The sequence below is a fragment of the Heptranchias perlo genome, chromosome 3 (genome assembly GCF_035084215.1).
Source record: "Heptranchias perlo isolate sHepPer1 chromosome 3, sHepPer1.hap1, whole genome shotgun sequence".
NCBI classification, from domain to species: domain Eukaryota; kingdom Metazoa; phylum Chordata; class Chondrichthyes; order Hexanchiformes; family Hexanchidae; genus Heptranchias; species Heptranchias perlo.
This window is the reverse complement of record NC_090327.1, coordinates 79,623,193-79,645,368: the sequence shown is the minus strand read 5'-3', so window position 1 is coordinate 79,645,368 and position 22,176 is coordinate 79,623,193. Positions and strand designations below refer to the sequence as shown.

Sequence of the window (22,176 nt, the reverse complement as noted above, 5' to 3'; positions counted from 1 at the left end):
AAAAATCTCCCCCATCCATCTAGACACCATTTATGATTATTCTGCCGTGAAACTCCTGTGCATTGTCATGACGGATAGAGTCAGGACCTAAGAACTTCTGTCTCAAGTACTTCTCGACTGACTGCTATCTCTAATGGACCAGACTGCGGTTCACTAGTCAGGGAGAGGGGAGTTGTGCCTTAGGCTCGATTACAGTTACCGCACCAATAAATAAATTAGTCTAAAGATTTAATTATTCATTTAGCATCAAGTTTCTCCACATACATAAATCTCACTTCAGGTGACTTAGTTCAACAAAGATAGGCACATAACAGAACTGTTTACGTACAACAGCAATAAAGCCGAAAATATATCAGCTCACCAGCAATCAGTCTATTGTCCGCCAAGCAGGCAGCTACAAATCATTGGCCGATGGTCATCAGCCCCTAAGGTTCATCGGCCCAGTCTGCCTCAGGCATTCGGTTTTTATCCTATTCTAATTTGCACTATTACCTGTTGATCTTGAACTTTAAAAAACACTAAGTTCCTTTTCCTACCCTCCTGAAAAATATCAAGAAATGCTAATTAGTATCCCCATAATCTTCAGTGCCCTTTCTCAAAACATGTCAATCCAGTTTTCCTTCAAAGGTGTCAATTGACCCCAAATCCACTACCTTTGGGAGCCTGTTCCACATGTCCACTATCCTATGGGGAGATAATGTTTTTTTTTCTAATCTCTATTGTTGTTTGTGAATTTTATATTTGTATTCTGTGTTCCTGTACTTACTGTCCAGATTAAGTGGCTTATCTATTTCAATCTTATCTATAGCTCTCATTATTTTAAAGACATGTATCATACCTTCTCTCAGTCTTTTCTTCAGCAAAAATAAATGAAGCCACTTGACTCTTTCTTCAGTTTAGTTCAGTAAGGCTTGGAATTATCTTTTTCCACTGTTTTCTGAGTGCTTTCAAATGTATATTGTTTTTGATAGGGTGACCAAAACTACTACTCTAGACTTGGCCTCACCATTGACCTGTACAATGCCAGTGTTCTATTTGCAATCAGTGTCTTCGGGATGAGCTCCAGTATCCAATTTATCATATTGATAACTGTTTTATAATATCCTGATGCTTTCAGGGTTTGATCCTTCCAAATCCTTTACCAGTGGTCAACTTGGCTTACTTGTAGCAGTTTCGCCTCTGTATCACATACATTACAGGACTTGAGCACATAATCTAAGTTGGCACTACAATGCAGTATGGCGATAGTGCTGCATCGTTGGAAGTGTTATCTTTCAGATGAAGCCCTGTCTGCCTGTTCATGTGGACATTAAAGATCTTATGGCACTTTTCTAAAGAAGAACGAGAAGTTCTCCTGGTATCCTAGCCAGCATCACTCCCTCAACCAAAAACACATTGGCCTCACCATTGACTTGTACAGCGTCAGTGTTCTATTTGCAATCAGTGTCCTCGGGATGAGCTCCAGTATCCAATTATCATGTTGATTACTGTTTTATGATGACCTGATGCTTTCAGGGTTTGATCCTTTATCTCATCGCTGCTTGACCTTGTGTGCAATTTGGCTGCCACATTTGCCCTCAGACCAACAGTGACTACACTTCGAAAGCAATCATTGGCTATGAAGCAGTTTGGGACATGCTGTGGCATGAAAGGCAGTATAAGAATGCAAGTTCTTTCTTTTCTGTCTGCCAGTGGAGACCCTTTCATGTCATACATGTTTACTGTTACTTGTTCCTGTATTTATCCACCTTAATATTGACCTGCTGTGTCTCAGCCCATCTACATAATTGATTCAGGTATCTCTGAAGACTGTCCTTTCTATTTGTTACCTGCCCCCATAGGTTCATATTTGAAAATTTAATACTACTACAACAGACACTGTGTTCCACATCATTCACAAATATGGTGAACAGCAGGGATGCTAGAACAGGTCCTTGTCAAACACCAGGCAGAGCTTTCTCCATTTATACAGTCAGAAACGGGAGAATTTATAATGGGGAACAGGGAAATGGCAGAGCAATTAAACAAATACTTTGGTTCTGTCTTCACGGAAGAGGACACAAATAGCTTCCCAGAAATGCTAGGGAACCAAGGGACTAGTGAGAAGGAGGAATTAAAGGAAATTAGTATTAGTAACAAAAATAGTGCTGGAGAAATTAATGGGACTGAAAGCCGATAATTCCCCAGGACCTGATAATCTACATCCCAGAGTACTAAAAGAGATAGCCATAGAAATAGTGGGTGCATTAGTTGTCATCTTCTAAAATTCTATAGATTATGGAACTGTTCCTGCAGATTGGAGGGTAGCAAATGTAACCCCACTATTTAAAAAAGGAGAGAGAGAGAAAACAGGGAACTACAGACCGGTTAGCCTAACATCAGTAGTGGGGAAAATGCTAGAGTATATGAGAAAGGATGTGATAACAGGACACTTAGAAAATAACAACGGGATTAGACAAAGTCAACATGGATTTATGAAAGGGAAATCATGTTTGACAAACTTACTGGTGTTTTTTGAGGATGTAACTGGTAGAATAGATAAGAGAGAACCAGTAGATGTGGTTTATTTAGATTTTCAAAAGGCCTTTGATAAAGTCCCACATAAGAGATTAGTGTTCTAAATTAAAGCACATGGGATTGGTGGTAATATACTGGCATGGATTGAAAATTGGTTAAGACAGGAAACAGAGAGTAGGAATAACTGGGTCTTTTTCGGGGTGGCAGGCAGTGACTAATGGGGTACCGCAGGGATCAGTGCTTGGGCCCCAGCTATTCACAATATATATCAATGATTTGGATGAGGAAACCAAATGTAATATTTCCAAGTTTGCTGATGTCACAAAACTAGGTGGGATCGTGAGCTGTGAGGAGGATGCAAAGAGGCTTCAAGGCGATTTAAACAAGTTGAGTAAGTGGGCAAATACATGGCAGATGCAGTATAATGTGGATAAATGTGAAGTTATCCACTTCGGAAGGAAAAACAGAAAAGCGGAGTATTATTTAAATGGTGATAGATTGGGAAATGTTGATGTACAAAGGGACCTGGGTGTCCTTGTACACCAGTCACTGAAAGCAAACATGCAGGTGCAGCAAGCAGTTAGGAAGGCAAATGGTATGTTGGCCTTCATTGCAAAAGGATTTGAATACAGGAGCAAGGACGTCTTACTGCAGTTATATAGGGCCTAGGTGAGACCACACCTGGAGTATTGTAGTGCAGTTTTGGTCTCCTTAACTAAGAAAGGATATAATTGCCTTAGAGGGAGTACAGCGAAGGTTCACCAGTCTGATTCCTGGGATGGCAGGACTGTCGTATGAGGAGAGATTGGGTCAACTCGGCCTGTATTCACTCGAGTATAGAAGAACGAGAGGGGATCTCATTGAAACATATAAAATTCTGATGGGGCTAGACAGACTGGATGCAGGGAGGATGTTTCCCATAGCTGGGGGGGTCCAGAATGAGGGGTCACAGTCTTAGGATACGGAGTAGGACATTTAGGACTGAGATGAGGAGAAATTTGTTCACTCGGAGGGTGGTGAACCTGTGGAATTCTCCAGCACAGAAGCCTGTGGAGGCCAAATCACTGAACATATTTAAGAAGGAGCTAGATAGAGTTCTAGACACAGATGGCATCAAGGGGTATGGGGAGAGAGCGGGAATGTGGTACTGAGATAGAGGATCAGCCAAGATCATATTGAATGGCGGAGCATGCTCAAAGGGCCGAATGGCCTACTCCTGCTCCTATTTTCTATCACTACCCACCATCTTCTGTTGCTCAACTAATTTGCAATCCATCTAGACAATCATCTATTCCAGGAGCCTTAACCTTCCTGGATAGTCTCGAAGGAGGTGCTTGTCAAATAACGTTTGAAAATCCAAGTGAACTGCATTTGCTGGATTACCCTTGTCCATTAATTTAGTTACTTCCTCAGAATTCCAGTGGGTTTGTAAGACATGACTCTATCTTTTTAAAAAATTTATAGTATTTTGTAGAAAATCCTAAAGTATTTTTCTCACTATAACTTATAATTTCTAGGTTTATGCCATGCTCCTTTTTTGAAAAATTAAGAGCTACAACTGCTATGTTGTCCGATACTGTTTCAGTATTTATGGAGTAATACCTTCGATAGATCTATCATGATGGTTGGGCCTCTGCTTCTCTGCATAGGTCTCCCTCCTTCTCATCCTAGGTGCTACTGGGCTAGCTCCAAAGATGTGTGAAGGATGCTGAATTAAGAAGAAATAAATATTATCTACCTTATAGGGTTGTTCTCATTCTTTCTCTATACATCAGCCTAGATTTTCCACAATGGTCTTGACTGGCTAGTGATGGGTTTTAAACAGTCTCAAATGGAAGTGTGCTGTTTGCGCCCAATTTTCCAAGGCCAATTCATAAGCATAGCTGTGGGTGCAGATTTGCAGGGAGTATGCTAGTGATTGGAGTGTTAGAATTGCATTTAAGTGAAATTTAAAGGAAAGAGGGCACTTGAATGAGTGTGTCAGAAATTCTGAAAGCCTCTGCAAAGGCTCAGAAAGCATCTCAACACATCAGCAGCCTTTGTCAAGGCTGAAAGGGGAAAGGACTAAGAAGTGACAGATGAAAAGGAAGGGAAGCCGAGGATGCAGGTATGTGTTTGCAGTCAAATGAAAGAGGAGTCAAGCACCCTGTTTGATAGTTGAAGTGGAGAGGGTGCTGCATAAGATGCTTGAGAGAAGGATTGCCCCCTGTGCCACTGCATGGCACATCCCAGAGGAGCTGGAACTGTGTTTCCCGCCATAGAATCTTACAGCACAAAAGGAGACCATTCGGCCTATCCAATTAGTCCCACTTCCCTTGCTCTTTCCCAGTAGCCCTGCAAATTTTGACTTTAAAAGTATGTATCCAATCCCCTTTTGAAAGTTACTATTGAATCTGCTTCCACCGCCCTTTCAGGCAGTGCATTCCAGATCATAACAACTATAGCTGACTATTACTATCATTGAGTGTGTCAGCCCTATGCTGCATGCTAACTACAAATGTCCCTGCAGCAAGTAGCTGAGTTGTGTATCTGTCTTGCGGCTGACCCAGACTCTCACCCATGTGATTTCCAGGTAAATGTGCCAAAGCTTACTTAGCATGTTGGTGGGTTAAACCAATCAGGCTGTTGATACCCTGGCATGCCCTCTTTCAAGTAGTAGCACTCAAAATGTGACACAGAAGTATCCGACATTACAGTTAGTCAGGTATTCATATATATTTGTAGTCGGTAAAGTCTGCTGTTCCAGCTTGCTTTGGAAATAAGAGTATCGGCATGCATAAATTGTCTGCCAAAGTGAGGTCTGATCACATCTGTCTGGAGATATGTACTCAGCATTCCCATCAGGCCTTCCTAGAAATATAGAAAGTCATTTTTTTTCTGTTATTGTGCTCTCCTAACTGGCCTCCTGTCTTCCACCCTCCATAAATGTGAGTTCATCCAAAACTCTGCTGTGCGTGTCCTGACTTGCACAAGTCCTGTTTACCCATCACCCTCGTGCTTGCTGACCTACGTTGGGTCCCGGTCCAGTAACACCTCAACTTTAAAATTCTCATCCTTGTGTTCAAATCCCTCCATGGCCTTGCCCCTCACTAACTCTGTAACCTCCTCCAGCCCTACAACCCTCCGAGATCTCTGCGCTCCTCCAATTCTGGCCTCTTGCGCATCCCTGAATTTAATTGCTCCACCATTGGCGGCCATGCCTTCAGCTGCCTAGACCCTATGCTCTGGAATTCTTTCCCTAAACCTCTCCACCTCTCTATCTCTCTCCTCCTTTAAGACGGTCCTTAAAACCTACCTCTTTGACCAATCTTTTGGTCACTTGTCCTAATATCTCCTTATGTGGCTCGGTGTCAAAATTTGTTTGATAATCACTCCTCGGAAGTGCCTTGGGATGTTTTACTGCATTAAAGGCACTATATAAATGCAAGTTGTTGTTGTTGTATGGGTCAAAAAGTACCGATGTTCCCACACACGTGCAGGGCTTTTATACCTCACCAGACTAGCAGTATTGAGATCTGATTTAGCAAAAGTGGACTGGAAACAGCTACTTGAAGGTAGATCAGTGTCAGAGCAGTGGGAGGCATTCAAGGAGGAGATAGTGAGGGTTCAGAGCAAATATGATCCCACAAAAAAAAGGGTGGGACTCCCAAATCTAGAGCCCACTGGATGTCAAGGAGCATACAGGGTAGGATAAGGCAAAAAAGGGAAGCTTATGTCAGATACCAAGAGCTCAATACTGCTGAAAGCCTAGAGGAGCATAGAAAGTGCAGGGGTGAAATTAAAAAGGAAATTAAGAAAGCAAAGAAAGGGCATGAAAAAATATTGGCAAGGAAAACCCAAAGATGTTTTATAGATACATGAAGATAAGACAAGAGGATAAGTAAGGAGGGAGTAGCGGCCATTAGAGATCAAGGAGATAACCTGTGTGTGGAGGCGGAAAATGTGGGTATAGTTCTTAACGAATACTTTGTGTCTGTCTTCACAAAAAAGGGGGACGATGCAGACGTTGTAGTTAAGGAGGAGGAGTGTGAAATATTGGATGGGATAAACATAGTGAGGGAGGAAATAGTAAGGGAATTAGCATCTTTGAAAGTAGATAAATCACCAGGGCCGGATGAAATGTATTCCAGGCTGTTAAGAGAAGCAAGGGAGGAAATAGCGGAGGCTGTGACCATCATTTTCCACTTCTGTCTGGTTATAGGTGTAGTGCCGGAGGACTGCTAACATTGTACCGTTGTTTAAAAAAGAAGAAAGGGATAGACCGAGTAATTACAGGCCAGTCAGCCTTACCTCGGTGGTGGGCAAATTATTGGAAACAATTCTGAAGGACAGTATTATCGTCATTTAGAAAGACATGAATTAATCAAGGATGGTCAGCATGGATTTGTTAAGGGAAGGTCGTGTCTGACTAATTTGATTAAATTTTTTGAGAAGGTAACAAGTAGGGTCAATGAGGGTAGCGCATTTGATGTAATCTACATGGATTTTATCAAGGCTTTTAACAAGGTCCCACATGAAAAGTAAAAGCCCATGGGATCCAAAGGAAAGTGGCAAGTTGGATCCAAAATTGACTCAGTGGCAGGAAGCAAAGGGTAATGGTTGACGGGTGTTTTTGTGACTGGAAGGCTGTTTCCAGTGGGGTTCCGCAGGACTCAGTACTAGGTCCCTTGCTTTTTGTGATATATATCAATGATTTAGACTTAAATGTAGGGGGCATGATTAAGAAGTTTGCAGATGATATAAAAATTGGCTGTGTGGTTGATAGTGAGGTTTAAAGCTGTAGACTGCAGGAAGATATCAATGGACTGGTCAGGTGGGCAGAAAAGTGGCAAATGGAATTCAATCCAGAGAAGTGTGAGGTAATGCATTTGGGGAGGGCAAACAAGACAAGGGAGTACACAATAAATGGGAGGATACTGAGAGATGTAGAGGATCAGAGGTACCTTGGAGTGCACATCCACAGAAGGTACCCTGAAGGTAGCAGGACAGGTAGATAAGGTGGTTAAGAAGGCATACGGGATACTTTCCTTTATTAGCCGAGGCATAGAATATAAGAGCAGGGAGGTTATGCTAGGACTGTATAAAACACTAATTAGGCCACAGCTTGAGTTTTTTATTCGTTCATGGGATGTGGGCGTCGCTGGCAAGGCCAGCATTTATTGCCCATCCCTAATTGCCCTTGAGAAGGTGGGGGTGAGCCGCCTTCTTGAACCGCTGCAGTCCATTTGGTTAAGGTTCGTCTACAGTGCTGTTAGGTAGGGAGTTCCAGGATTTTGACCCAGCGACGATGAAGGAATGGCGATATATTTCCAAGTCGGGATGGTGTGTGACTTGGAGGGGAACGTGCAGGTGGTGTTGTTCCCATGTGCCTGCTGCTTTTATCCTAGGTGGTAGAGGTTGTGGGTTTGGGAGGTGCTGTTGAAGAAGCCTTGGCGAGTTGCTGCAGTGCATCCTGTCGATGGTACACACTGCAGCCATGGAGCGCCGGTGGTGAAGGGAGTGAATGTTTAGGTTGGTGGTTGGGGTGCCAGTCAGGCGGGCTGCTTTGTCCTGGATGGTGTCGAGCTTCTTGAGTGTTGTTGGAGCTATACTCATCCAGGCAAGTGGAGAGTATTCCATCACACTCCTGACTTGTGCCTTGTAGATGGTGGAAAGGCTTTGGGGAGACAGGAGGTGAGTCACTTGCCGCAGAATACCCAGCCTCTGACCTGCTCTTGTAGCCACAGTATTTATGTGGCTGATCCAGTTAAGTTTCTGGTCAATGGTGACCCCCTAAGATCTTGATGGTGGGGGATTCGGCGATGGTAATGCCGTTGAATGTCATGGGGAGGTGGTTAGACTCTCTCTTGTTGGAGATGGTTATTGTCTGGCACTTGTCTGGCGCGAATGTTACTTGCCACTTATGAGCCCAAGCCTGGATGTTGTCCAGGTCTTGCTGCATGCGGGCACAGACTGCTTCATTATCTGAGGGATTGCAAATGGAACTGAACACTGCAATCGTCAGCGAGCATCCCCATTTCTGACCTTATGATGGAGGGAAGGTCATTGATGAAGCAGCTGAAGATGGTTGGGCCTAGGACACTGCCGTGAGGAACTCCTGCGGCAATGTCCTGGGGCTGAGATGATTGGCCCCCAACAACCACTACCATCTTCATACAGAGTACTGCATACAGTTCTGGTCATCACATTACAGGAAAGATGTGATTGCCCTAGAGAAAGTACAGAGGAGATTTACGGGATGTTGCCAGGACTGGAGAATTTTAGTGGTGAGGAAAGATTGGATAGGCTGGGGTTGTTTCCTTTGGAACAGAGGAGACTGAGGGGAGATTTAATTGAGGTGTATATAATTATCAGGGGCCTAGATAGAGTGGATAGGCAGGACCTATTTCCTTTAGCAGAGAGGTCAATAACCAGGGGGCATAGATTTAAAGTAATTGGTAGAAGGATTAGAGGGGAGCTGAGGAGAATTTTTTTCACCCAGAGGGTGGTGGGGGTCTGGAACTCATTGCTTGAAAGGAAGGTGGAGGCAGAAACCCACATCACATTTAAAAAGCACTCGGATATGCACTTGAAGTGCCGTAACCTACATGGCTACAGATCAAGAGCTGGAAAGTGGGATTAGGCAGGAGAGTTCTTCTTCATCCGGCACAGACATGATGGGCCGAATGGCCTCCTTCTGTGCCGTAAATTTCTATGATCCTATTATGTGTGTCGGTATTGCCTGACTTCAGTGCGTTACCAACAACAATCACTGGGGGTGGCATCTAACGTGGTGATTCCCCAGAACATTGATCAACCTGGCCCAACTGCAACCTTGCTGATTGATTTTTGTACAGTACAATTAAATGCAGAGTAAAGCTCCCTCTATGATGCAAGCAGTTCAGTCTTCAACAGGATTTTCTTCTGTTCAATAGAGTTATTACCTTGAAAGCTTGGGCAGCATGAGGCAGTGCAGCAAGGGTTGAAAAGGAAAATAAGCAAAAGCTTTTAGTCTCCTTTGAATGAAGAAGAATTTCAGTTCATCTATTTGTATTTTTCTTCTCATCATAGCTATCGTTCTTTGTGAACAGCTAATAAAACCTCCTGCCACCACACTTCCTTCACAAAAGGATTTCAGTGGCCTTTGAAGACAGCTCTAAATGCATTATTCTTTCTGCTCACTTATCCATTTGAAAGTGTACCTGCTTACCTGTTTAGTTCTATACAAAAAAAATAACATTTAGATGCTTCAATGGGCATCTATTTGTATTGACTGATGGAATATGTTGTTCTTGGCTTTGTGAATGTGAATGCATATAATGGCAACTTAATAGATCATTTAATCGTGACTTTGAAGTTTTCGATCAATTATATGTTTAATTGTTGCGTTGTTCCTTCAGGTCAAGGTAGGCACTGAGATGGCTACAGGAACAGGTCCTAACAAGAAAGTTGCAAAACGGAATGCTGCAGAAGCCATGTTGCTGCATCTTGGTTACAAGGCATCAATCCCTGCTCAAAATCCACAGGAAAAGGTAAACTTGAATTTTAGTTTCACATTTTTTATTTAAGTGTTAAGGGATAAGGAAATAAAACAAATTGATTATGAACTATGTTATTACTCATTTAAGTTTTGTATTTTATATTTGACCATTTTTTACTAGTACTTTGTATTTATGTCTTTTTTTTAACATTACAGCCAGTTGAAAAGAGTTGGGATGGACGGAAGGTGACTTTTGCAGATCAGCCAAGTAGTAGTGAGTAGTTTTCACCCTTGAAACACATAAGATGAAATGCCTGTTTTATTTATTGTCAATTTCCATCTGAATATTCATTATCAGGGCTCAAGTCTTTCTATTTGTATTTATGCTAATAAGCACCTGTGAAATTTACACATCTCAAAAATGCAGGTTACAGATTAAGGAATCCATTGTGATCTGGCCTTAAATAAGTGTAAATGTGCTCTGAGCATCCAGTAACACTAAACTTATTGATATTTTTCCATTTGCTCCTCCTGTCTTGAGTGTATGATTCTACAGCTGCTAGCAAGCGTCTGATATTCTGTAAAAATAGCCATATTTTTTGTGTGTGAGCCTAAACACTGATTGTCACAGTTAAACTCTTCACCTGATGCCAACATTTTCCAGCAGGGGTCACTAGAAAGTGATCAGCACATCAGTGGAAGTTACTGAGTCTTACACTATAAGGGAGATGATTTAAAATTAGTGGAGATACAGCCATTAACCCAGAATGCTTTAGCAATCATGTCATTTTATATGTGTTTTTATAATTCTCCCATCTCACGCTGTTGGGCTCAGCATCTAGTCCAACACGTTCTGTCTGAGGCTATCATCAATGCTCACTGTTTAAATGAAAATATCAAAAAAACAGAAATGAATAAAAGGATGTTAAAGTTGCTAATTTATATTTTATATATATAAATTGTAGTGAAATGAACTGCAAATTATTTTTATTAAATTTCAATAATAACATCCTTTACTCCTGTGAAATTATCAATAACCAGAAATGCTGCTGACTGGAGCTTTCAAAAAAAAGTCATCTAAAGTCCCCCTGAGGGCTCAGTGGATAAACGTAGCACATATTGTGAGGCATACAGAACAGGAAGATCCCAGGCTTGATCCCTAGTCTGTGCTGAGTTAGCTGACCTTAACAGGGATAATTGTAAGAAAGTTTTAATTGGCTTCAGTGCCGCTGGGGTAGGAAGAGAAAAAAAATCAGACAGGGTTCCCATTTCTTATTGCCATCTCAGCTGGAAAGGGTGCATGTGCAGTCATTGCATGATCATTGGATCAAGCTTGTTTGTGATACCCATATAGCGCAAATAACTTACTGACGTAAGTTCACACATGAAGAATGGCTTCTTGTGCAAGATACAGGAGACTACTGCCACTTATAGAACCGTACCCCAGTGTGAGTCACTACTTTCAAGAATGAGAAGTGAGAAAAGTGACTCTGAATCATAAAACTAACTTTGTATATTATCCTTTTGAAAAACATTCCTTGGAGTAACTTCAAGGCAACAGAAATTTAACCTTGCTGTGCGGTTTGTGATGTCAGCTTGATTGATAAGATTGCTACTTTGTAATTGTTGCTAGGTGTCAATTATTTAAAATGTATTGCCTGAATTTTAGGAAGATTGCTAATGCTATTCACTCTTTAAGATCATCTCATATTTGCCTAGGGAAAAACTTCAATTCAAGCAGAATTTAATATTCACAACTCACCTGGGTAACAATGGACATCACTGTTTGAATCAATTTATAAATTTCCCACACAAATTTTCCTTTCGCCCCTCCTCCTCCTGGGTATAATTTCATAGTCACCACTCCCCCCCCCCACCTCTTCAGTATTTTTCCCAAGTGTCCATTATTCATAAATGAGCCATGATATTGATGGTTTGTGGGGCACATTAAAGCTGAGCACAATTCTGTCCTCACTCAATGTCCACACATGCTTCCAATGGAGGTCATTGAATAGCAACTTTTAACATTTTCTACATCCTACGTGGGGTACTGAGGGCAGTTGTAGCACCCCAACCTCTGACCCAGTTGAGATACACTAACTCAGCATAGACCCATGACTTTCCTGAGCTGTGTGGTTCAATTTATTACCGTTTAAAGTTGCTGATCTATGAGAAGAGCCCACATACTTTTAAATATTATTTAACATCTCTACAGTTAGAAACCCTAGCAAAATAATAACTAGCGGCTTGTTTTGCAAATGTTGATTGATAAGTGTCAAAGATATGGATGGCAGTGGCATGATCAATTTGATTCAAGTTGGTGCTGGGAATGTAACGTTTTCTGTTTTTCTTAACTCAGTATCACGATCAAGCACGCCCTAGTTAGATTCAGTATAAATCTAACTACACGCGACTGCTGCACAACTTGTTCAACCTCAAGGACTGTAATGTCTTTTTCAGTGAACAGAAAGCTGAACAATACATTCTGTTCGAACTCACATACGTGATTTAAGAACGGTGAGAACAATTTTCATTTGTAGTCATTTATTAAAAGGTTGGTCATTGCAATTTCACACTTGGTGTGATTTCTGTCTCAACTGGATCATCAGTCAAGATGCTTTTATGTTTAAAAACTGCAGCTGACAGCAAACTCGTGGTTCTCTCGCCGCTGGCTGCAGTTGGAAACTATAAACTGTTCAAATTGCTTTGTTCCAGTGGCAGCGGAGGCCTGCTTTCTTGTGACTTTTTCAAGCTGCTGCCAGTGCCACTTCTGCTCATTGCCTGATGGAGAGACATGGAGGCAGGAGGTGCTGGTATCCCAAATCTAGCAATGCAATATTAGCCTCAGTATCATGCCTATAGCATGATACCGGGGCTAAAAGGGTTAAATTATGAAGATGGGTTGTATAGACTAGGTTTGTATTCCCTTGAATATAGAAGATTAAGAGGTGATCTAATTGACATGTTTAAGATGATCAAAGAAGTTAATAGGTAGATAACGAGAAACTATTTCCTCTGGTGGGGGAGTCCAGAACAAAGGGGGTAATTTTAACCCCCAAGAACGGGTGGGTTGGGGGGGTGGGAGTTGAAAATTGTTGTTTTTTGGGTCGCGACTGCAACCCGGCTCCACTTCTGGGTTAAACGTGGGCGCGTAAAAGTACAGGCTTCCCACTGGGAGTGCAAAGTCCAAAAATTTTGCAGTTGCGACCCAAAAAAACAACTATTTTCAACTCCCACCTGCCCCCAACCCACCCGTTTTTGGGGGTTAAAATTACCTCCAACAGGGCGTTACTTTAAAATTAGAGCTAGGCCATTCAGAGGTGTTGTCAGAAAGTACTTAGAATCATAGAAAAATTTACGAGACAGAAGGAGGCCATTCGGCCCATCGTGTTCGCGCCGGCTGGGATACGAGCCACCCAACCTAATCCCACTGTCCCGCATTTGGTCCGTAGCCCTGCAGGTCACCGCTCTTCAGGTGCACATCCAGGTTTTTTTTAAATGAGTTGAGGGTTTCTGCCTCTACCACCCTCTCAGGCAGTGAGTTCCAGACCCCTACCACCCTCTGGGTGAAAAGAATTTTCCTCAATTCCACTCTAATCCTTCTACCAATCACTTTAAATCAATGCCCCCGGTTATTGACCCCCTCCGCTAAGGGAAATAGGTCCTTCCTATCCACTCTATCTCGGCCCCTCATAATTTTATACACCTCAATTAAATCTCCCCTCAACCTCCTCTGTTCCAAGGAAAACAACCCCAGCTGATCCAATCTGTTATCATAGCTAAAATTCTCCAGTCCTGGCAACATCATCGTAAATCTCCTCTGCACCCTCTCTAGTGCAATTACATCCTTCCTTCCTGTAATGTGGTGACCAGAACTGTGTGCAGTACTCAAGCTGTGGCCTAACTAGTGTTTTATACAGTTCCAGCATAACATCCCTGCTTTTATATTCTATGCCACAGCTAATAAAGGTTAGCATTCCATTTGCCTTCTTAACTACCTTTTCTACCTGTCTACCTGTTCTACTTTCAGGGATCTGTAGACATGCATTCCAAGGTCCCTCACTTCCTCTACACCTCTCAGTATCCTCCCATTTCTTCAAACAAAGGGTAGTGGAAATCTGGAACTCTCTTCCCCCAAAAAAGCTGTTGAAGCTAGATCAGTTGAAAATATCAAAACTGAGATTGATAGATTTTTGTTAGGCAATGGTATCAAGGGTTATGGAACCATGGTGGGTAGATGGAATTGAGATACAGATCAGCCATGATCTAATCAAATTATGGAACAGGCTCGAGGAGCTGAATAGCCTACTCCTGTTCCTATGTTCCTTCCTATATAGAGGGTACATACTTCTCCAAAGGGTGGGATCAAAATCAGAAGGGTAACCGAGTAGCTATGAAGCACATGCTTGGAGGAGCTTTCCAGTCTTTTTATCTTTAGGAGGCATCTGACGCAGGAAGGTTTCAGGATTGAAAAGGGAAAAGGAAAATAACAGCAAAATCAAAATGTGTATAATACAGTATTAAGTATTAGTATAATATAGCATTAAGCATAACATAATATCCAGTTGTTTTGATGCAAGATTAAAATATTATTATTACTCCATGAGGAAGTTTTCAGATAATTCCTCCTGGAATACAACTTATGAATAGTTTCCTTCTGAAACTACATGAGAATCCAATAGTTTGGTCATTGAGATCACTTTGTTTCCCTGTAGACAATTTATTTGCTGCATTGCAGACCTTCATATGTATTTTGCCTTTTTCTTCCTTAACCTGTTTTCTTCCATTTCTGTTGGCCTTTCCTTCTCACTAGTTTTCTATACGTTTGCATTCTTTTTTCTTTTTCTTGGACAATCTTGTCTAATCCCTTAAGTTAGGGAGGCAGGCTCTGTGAGACCCAAGAATTAATGCAGCTATCGTTTTAAAAAAAACTTTTAAAATATCATTTGCATACACTTTTTTTGAATTTTCAAAAAACCTTTTCACACAATCAATAGATTAATTTATGATTCAAATGGAAATATGTTCATTGCCTTGTTGTTGTATAGATACAAAAGGATGCAGCATTTGTACAACTTACTTTTTTTTGTACTTAATTTTTAAAGCTATTTATTTGGCATGATATATTCAGTACTAGAGTAGCTCTACATTGGGCTTACATCGCACATTTTCATGGCTGCACAGCTCTTGTTATTTTCCTGTTCTTCCCATTTGTCTGCATAGCCTCTATTAGTGTTTGTGAGGTCGACATTCTGGCTTGACACCCTAACCATCTGTCTAGTGAGATTAAATTTCCTGTTCTATCCTCCTTCCCTTCACATTATTTTGTTTTATCTTTGGTTTGTTTTGCTTCTTTGAGTCTGTGGCCCAAGTCTACTGCAGCAAGTTGCACTTATCTAGCCCCAGTAACTCAGCAAAATGTTTCAAAGTGTTCCATGGAAGGGGAAATTGGACACCAAACAGCACTTGGGATAGTTATGAAGGTCAGCAAATGTGTGATTGAAGAGAAAGATCTTGAGAAGGTACTTGACGATGGGGAAAGAAGTGACGAGGCAGAGGGTTTAGGAAGAAAATTCCAGGTTGTAAGACTGTGATGGCTGTAGGCTACGTCATTGATGATGGGACAGAGGGCGCAGGGGAATACACTTCAGACCAGAAGCAGAAGAACTGGGACATGAGACGAGATAAGATTGCAGATGTAAGGTGGAGCAAGTCCATGTATGGATTTGTAGATGAGGAACAGGTAATTTAATCCCACTGAACAGATGGATAGGGTGTCAAGCCAGAATCTTGACCTCACAAATACTAATAGAGGCTATGCAGACAAATGGGAAGAACAGGAAAATAACAAGAGCTGTGCAACCATGAAAATGTGCAATGTAAGCCCAATGTAGAGCTACTCTAGTACTGAATATACCATGCCAAATAAATAGCTTTACCAATAAAGTACAGGAAAAAAAGTAAGTTGCGCAAATGCTGCATCCATAAGGGTCTGCGCTTGGAGATTTTGGAAAACTAGGGAGTACATGCCCAAATTCCCAAGATGCATTTCCAGTAGGTGAAGCACTGTGCCCAAAGCACACTTTTGTAATAATCTGCTCTGTTATGCCTTTAAAAGGATAGTGTCTTTATGAAAAAAGTGTTTGTTAAACCATTTGGTGAATTTATCATGAAACAATTCACAGCTCCTATGGTCATTAAAAGACACTGTCTATGACAGCTCTCCTGTGTTTTTCAATGTGTAATCACTCAGGAAACAGACACTTTTCCTTTTGCACTGGGATACAAAAGATTCAGTTGGAAAGGACAGCAGAGTCTAGGAAGAAACACCCTTTGCTATAACTACCTCTTCAGTATCTCAGCAGCAACTTGAGGCAGCAGCTTCCCCCAGAGGAATCAGATATTCAGTTGTGGGCAACAGTTTTTGGGTGAATTGAACCTTATTTTGTTACATGCATGGATGAGAGGAGACAGTTGGGGAAGTCTTCACGTGAAAATCAGAAGAGTGACTTTCTCAAGACAGTTAGAGAGTGCTCAATCCAAACAGTCACGGCCCTTTAAACATCAAAGCTTCTACTTTGCTAGATTCTTATGCCAGAAAGACTCAGAGTTCTACTTCATAGCTCTGAAAGGGACGGGAGGAAGGACACAGAATAGGCTTAAGGGTCTTGAACAATTTCACCTTGAAGGAAAAGTTTAGGATAGTAACACTGCACACAGATAATTCACATAGGTCATCTGGGTGGCTGGCTTTATTGTTGTTGTAGTTGTGTTCACAGCACCAGTGGATGAACCTTTCTTGTTTAGGTTTGTAGGATTTCAAGGTAGCGGTCTTATGTCATGCCAAAAGACTATTAACTGCATCTTGGCCTGCATTTGTTTTTGCGTGATCAAAGTTAAGATGATCCATTCAATAGTCAGGCTATCATTTGTAGGCTCTGTGGGTTGCTCTACTATGCATGGCACTCCATCTATACAAGATGTGAAAGGGTTCATTGATACTTAAAGTCAGTAAAACTGCAATCCAGCTTTTCCTTGGCTGGTAAAGGGATAGTAAAACAAATGCGGTTTATTTCAGTCAGATCTTGTGTGTGATCCTGAATATGAGGAAAGGCGTGAAAGAACTTCCTGTTCCAGCAAATTGGCAGACCATCGAGGGAAACAGCTCAACTGTTTTGACTCCTGCAATAGGATATTGACAGCTGTTTCTTCTGAGAGGTTGTCAAAAGATCTGCTTCTGGATAACCTCATTGGTTGATTGTGATCTGACCCAACTTGTAGTGAAGGGTCCATTTATGAGGTTGGATCTCGTCCCTGCTGAAAGCATCCACTGTGAAATTCTGCACCATAGCTAGCGTCAAGCTGGCAGGTTTGTGAGATTTTGATGACATTAATGCCGTATCAGTGTCACACTGAGGTAGAGAAGGCAGGAATTACTATTTTTGATCTTTATATATGTAACAATTCTTCGGTATCTCAGATTCTTTCCAATTTGTTATCGAAGTGAAGAGCTGGAGGGCTAACCAAAATGCTCAGAGTTTGAGCCGGTTTATTTGACAAGAGGTGTACAGTTGAGTCCCCACTCATTGGAGCTATGCTTCTTCAAGATGTGCACTTGTGTGGAAGGCATTGTTCACTATGCTGAGAGACAGGACTGGAAGATTTCAAATACGTGTTTAAAATATGTTTTTTTCCGGCAGGCATTGTTGGTCACAGCTATTTTATGCTATTTTTGCTGCAGTGCTGACCAATGTGGGTGGTGTTGTGGACTGGCAAGGAGGGCCAATTTTCTTACAACCACCTCATGCAATACCGCCTCCACTTCAACAGCCACCAAATGGGGACAGTTGCTGGGCTGCACCGTCAATTGCCTGCAGAATCATGCCCGCACTTACCTGCAGTATTCCACTCCCACTATTAGTCTTCTCCCTCCACGCTTTCAAATCTGCACTTGTAGCAATGCAGAATTATGATAATGAACTGACTATTGAAAATTTGGGGGCAAATAGTAAACTTCACTTTGGGTCATCTCACCTGTTTCAAACCATTAGGTTGTAAACTGCACCTATAACAGAAAATCTGCCCTATGGTTTCTTACAACCATAAGTTTCTTACAACCATAAGTTTCTTACAACCTTATGTTTCTTATACTTGAGATTCCACTATGCCTTATTTTGGCATGCAGGTTTAGTCAATTTCACATGTTGGTAAGGTAGGTTCACTATATTTTTTGGCACTAGATCAGAAAGTCATAAGACAACATCTGATATTCTTCCTAAAACTTGTATTTGAGTTTCTTTTATCACAAGAAATTACACTGCTGAATTTTCTGCCTCACATTTCTTCCACCTAAAAGAAAGTATCTTTTAGATAGAAGAAGAGGTGAGGAAAGAATGAGGTGAGAGTGACTGCCCTTGACATCAGGTGTGGCATCAAGGAGTCCTAGTAAAATTGAAGTCAATGGGAATCAGGGGGAAAACTCTTCAGTGGCTGGAGTCATACCACACTCACCTGACGAAGGAGAAAGCCTCCGAAAGCTTGTGATTTTCAAATAAAACTGTTGGACTATAACCTGGTGTTGTAAGATTCCTTACATTTGTACACCCCAGTCCATCACCGGCATCTCCACATCATGGAGTCATACCTAGCACAAAGGAAGATGGTAGTGGTTGTTGGAGGCTAATCATCTCAGCCCCAGGACATTACTGCAGGAATTCCTCAGGGCAGTGTCCTAGGCCCAACCATCTTCGGCTGCTTCATCAATGACCTTCTCTCCATCATAAGGTCAGAAATAGGGATGTTCGCTGATGATTGCACAGTGTTCAGTTCCATTCGCAATCCCTCAGATAATGAAGCAATCCATGCCCGCGTGCAGCATGACCTGGACAACATCCATGCTTGGGCTGATAAGTGGCAAATAATATTCGTGCCAGACAAATGCCAGGAATGACCGTCTCCAACAAGAGAGAGTCTAACCACCTCCCCTTGACATTCAATGGCATTACCATTGCTGAATCCCCCACCCTCAACATCCTGGGGATCACCATTGACCAGAAACTTAACTGGACCAGTCACATAAATACTGTGGCTACAAGAGTAGGTCAGAGGCTGGGTATTCTGCACCGAGTGACTCACCTTCTGACTCCCCAAAGCCTTTCCACCATCTACAAGGCACAAGTCAGGAGTGTGATAGAATACTCTCCACTTGCCTGGCTGAGTGCAGCTCCAACAACACTCAAGAAGCTCGATACCATCCAGGACAAAGCAGCCTGCTTGATTGGCACCTCATCCACCACCCGAAACATTCACTCCCTTCACTGGCGCACCGTGGCTGCGGTGTGTACCATCTACAAGATGTACTGCAGCTTCTTCGACAGCACCTCCCAAACCCGTGACCACTATCTCCTAGAAGGATAAGGGCAGCAGGCGCATGGGGTCACCACCACCTGCACATTCCAATCCAAGTCACACACCATCTCGACTTGGAAATATATCGCCGTTCCTTTATCGTCACTGGGTCAAAATCCTGGAAATCCCTACCTATCAGCACTGTGGGAGTACCTCCACTACACGGACTGCAACGGTTCAAGAAGGCAGCTCACCACCACCTTCTCAAGGACAGTTAGGGATGGCAATAAATACTGGCCTTGCCAGTGATGCCCACATCCCTTGAAAACTTTATTGATGAGTTTTAGCTTGCTACATGAATAGAACAATTGTTTATTTCCTATGGGAACAAAACCATACTAAATGGAGATAAATTAATTGGCTTATCTCCTTGTGTTGTTTCTTGGTTGACCGGAAACCACTTGGAAAGTTATAGCCCATTCTTACCATGTCATAGTCACATTCTGGGTCAGAATATTTTTCTCTTCTCTTTCTGTAAGGCAGCTGTTGGAGTAACTCGGGTGTTTTCACTAAGCAGTGTTGTGATAAGACAGCTCAGAGACACCGTAAGCTGGTCCCAATATTTATGTTTTCAGAGTCCCATCTCCAGTTTTTGTACTACTTTGTATATACAGATTGCATGAATGAGGAAGAACATTAGATTACATACCGTAGATTTGGACTTGCCTTCAGTTCAAACTGTACATATAAAGCTCTCGCCTAACCTACCTATAGATTCCTTTACTGACTCAGTGCTACTTGGAGCTATTGTTATTTGTGTGTATGTTTACATTTTCGTGCTGCTCCTACTTGGGTTGATTCTGTTGCTTTCTCTGGTCAAAATAACTAAGGATGTTATTCGGAAAAGACCACCTAATCAAAATAGTCACATAATGGCATAAAGTTCTTAAAGTGAAGGGCCCAAGATGTTTTCCCCTTATGGGACGACAGCATGTTCTGTTGAATATATGTTCAACTACATTCAAAAGATGAGGAAGATTAACTCAATTCTCTCTTTAATAGTCATTTGAGCAACAACAAAATTGTATGGTCATGAACTTTATAAGACCATAAGAGTTAGGAGCGGGAGTAGGCCATTCGGCCCCTCGAGCCTGCTCCGCCATTCAATGAGATCATGGCTGATCTGATTTTTACCTCAACTCCATTTTCCCGCCTTTTCCCCATATCCTTTGACTCTCTTGCTGATCAAAAATTTGTCTAACTCAGCCTTGAATGTATTCAATGACTCAGCCTCCACAGCTTTTTGTGGTAAAGAATTCCAAAGATTCACGACCCTCTGGGAGAAGAAATTCCTCCTCATTTCCGTCTTAAACAGGCGACCCCTTATTCTGAAACTATGCCCCCTAGTTTTAGATTCCCCCATGAGGGGTAACATCCTCTCAGCATCTACCCTATTGAGTCCCCTCAGAATCTTGTATGTTTCAATAAGCTAGGTATATGTATATGTAAGTCTTAAGGTTCTTACTACATAAGCCCAGTGTCCTGTGGAGAACAGACAGAAAAAGTACTAATTACTCACTGGCAATTATGCTGTTCTTCACAAGTGCCACTGCCACAGTTCCATCTGGAACAAATTTAAGTATAAATATTCAAAATTAGACCTGAACTCTGAGGTGTAGGAACCCAGACCCAGATACAAAAAAAGTTATTTCCTTTAAGTTGCTACAAATATTTAAGCGTTATATCAAGTTTTATTTCACAAGTACTCACAAGGTCAAAACTCTCTACGGCAATAATTAAGAAACACTGTGTTGCAATTGGGTTTTGTTTAGTAAATGTGTGAGAAAAATAATCTGAAAGGCATGAGAAGAAGCGGAAGAGTGTTGGACTTGGCATGCCCAGGAAAACTAATTTCAGTTGTCTTTGTCACTTGATAAGCAAGAATACCCATGTAAGGTGCACGGTAAGGATCAGTCATGGTTGTTGCCTGATTTGTCACATTTTCTGAAGCACCTCTCCAGATCTGCAAGTTGACAGCATGAAAGTGATAGCATCGTCTGCCCCAAGTGTAAAAAGGACATTTGTCGTAGGTGAAAAGCAGACTGAGTGACCTTAGTAATGTTAGCACATGATAGTGAAAAAGATAGTCACATCGGTATAGGTGAAACTTTTAGCACATTGCGTTACATACAATTAACGGGCACCTCTTCTCAAAATTCTTTCAAGTATAGTCAGTATGACTGTTTTTCTACAGAGCAATCTTTTCTGCTACAAACAGAACTTTTGAAAATAGTGCAATATTCCTATCGTTTAGTTGTTGCTTTAGTAACCCTGTAACAGGTTAGATGTCTGCAGCACTTCACACGGTACCAATTTGTGCAATAGCTGTTACTTATATTGAATTGGTTAAGGTTTAATTTTAAAAGAAAAACAAAAATTGTTTCTTGTTCCTAATGCTAAACTTGTGGTATAAACTTTTTATCTGTATCTTTGTGACGTCAGAAAGTGCATATCATGTTGACTTACTTTTGTTTTCAATTAATTCAGTCCATTGCACTGTTTTCAAAAAGGTGTGGAGCCACATTTATTGGCCACATTTGATAATGTATGAAGCTTTGTTTCTATGTAAATCATTAAAAAATTCTACTTTATAGTAGCAGTATACTTTATTAAATTTATTATCTTTATCGGGGAGGGTGACTCTGTGGTTAAGTGCTATCACTGATGAGCTTAGTTTGTTGTTGAGACTTCCACTTGGCCCTGCATACATCATTTTCCTGAAGTGTTGAATAGAGTGGGCTACATGTGCTGAACTGACACAGGGCGGGTGATCCTCTTGCGGCTCATCTGGT

At 41.7% G+C, this 22,176-nt stretch overlaps 1 protein-coding gene across 7 annotated transcripts in view; it reads left to right on the top strand.

Annotated features, from left to right (window-relative positions):
• The window catches only part of stau2 (staufen double-stranded RNA binding protein 2), a 339,148-nt gene that overhangs the window by 213,581 nt on the left and 103,391 nt on the right, over positions 1 to 22,176 (top strand). For all 7 annotated transcript variants that reach the window (XM_067980463.1, XM_067980462.1, XM_067980461.1 and 4 more), the window contains 2 exons: positions 9,897 to 10,028; positions 10,193 to 10,250. In XM_067980463.1, coding sequence (XP_067836564.1) covers positions 9,897 to 10,028; positions 10,193 to 10,250 — 190 coding nt within the window. The remainder of the gene's footprint in view (positions 1 to 9,896; positions 10,029 to 10,192; positions 10,251 to 22,176) is intronic.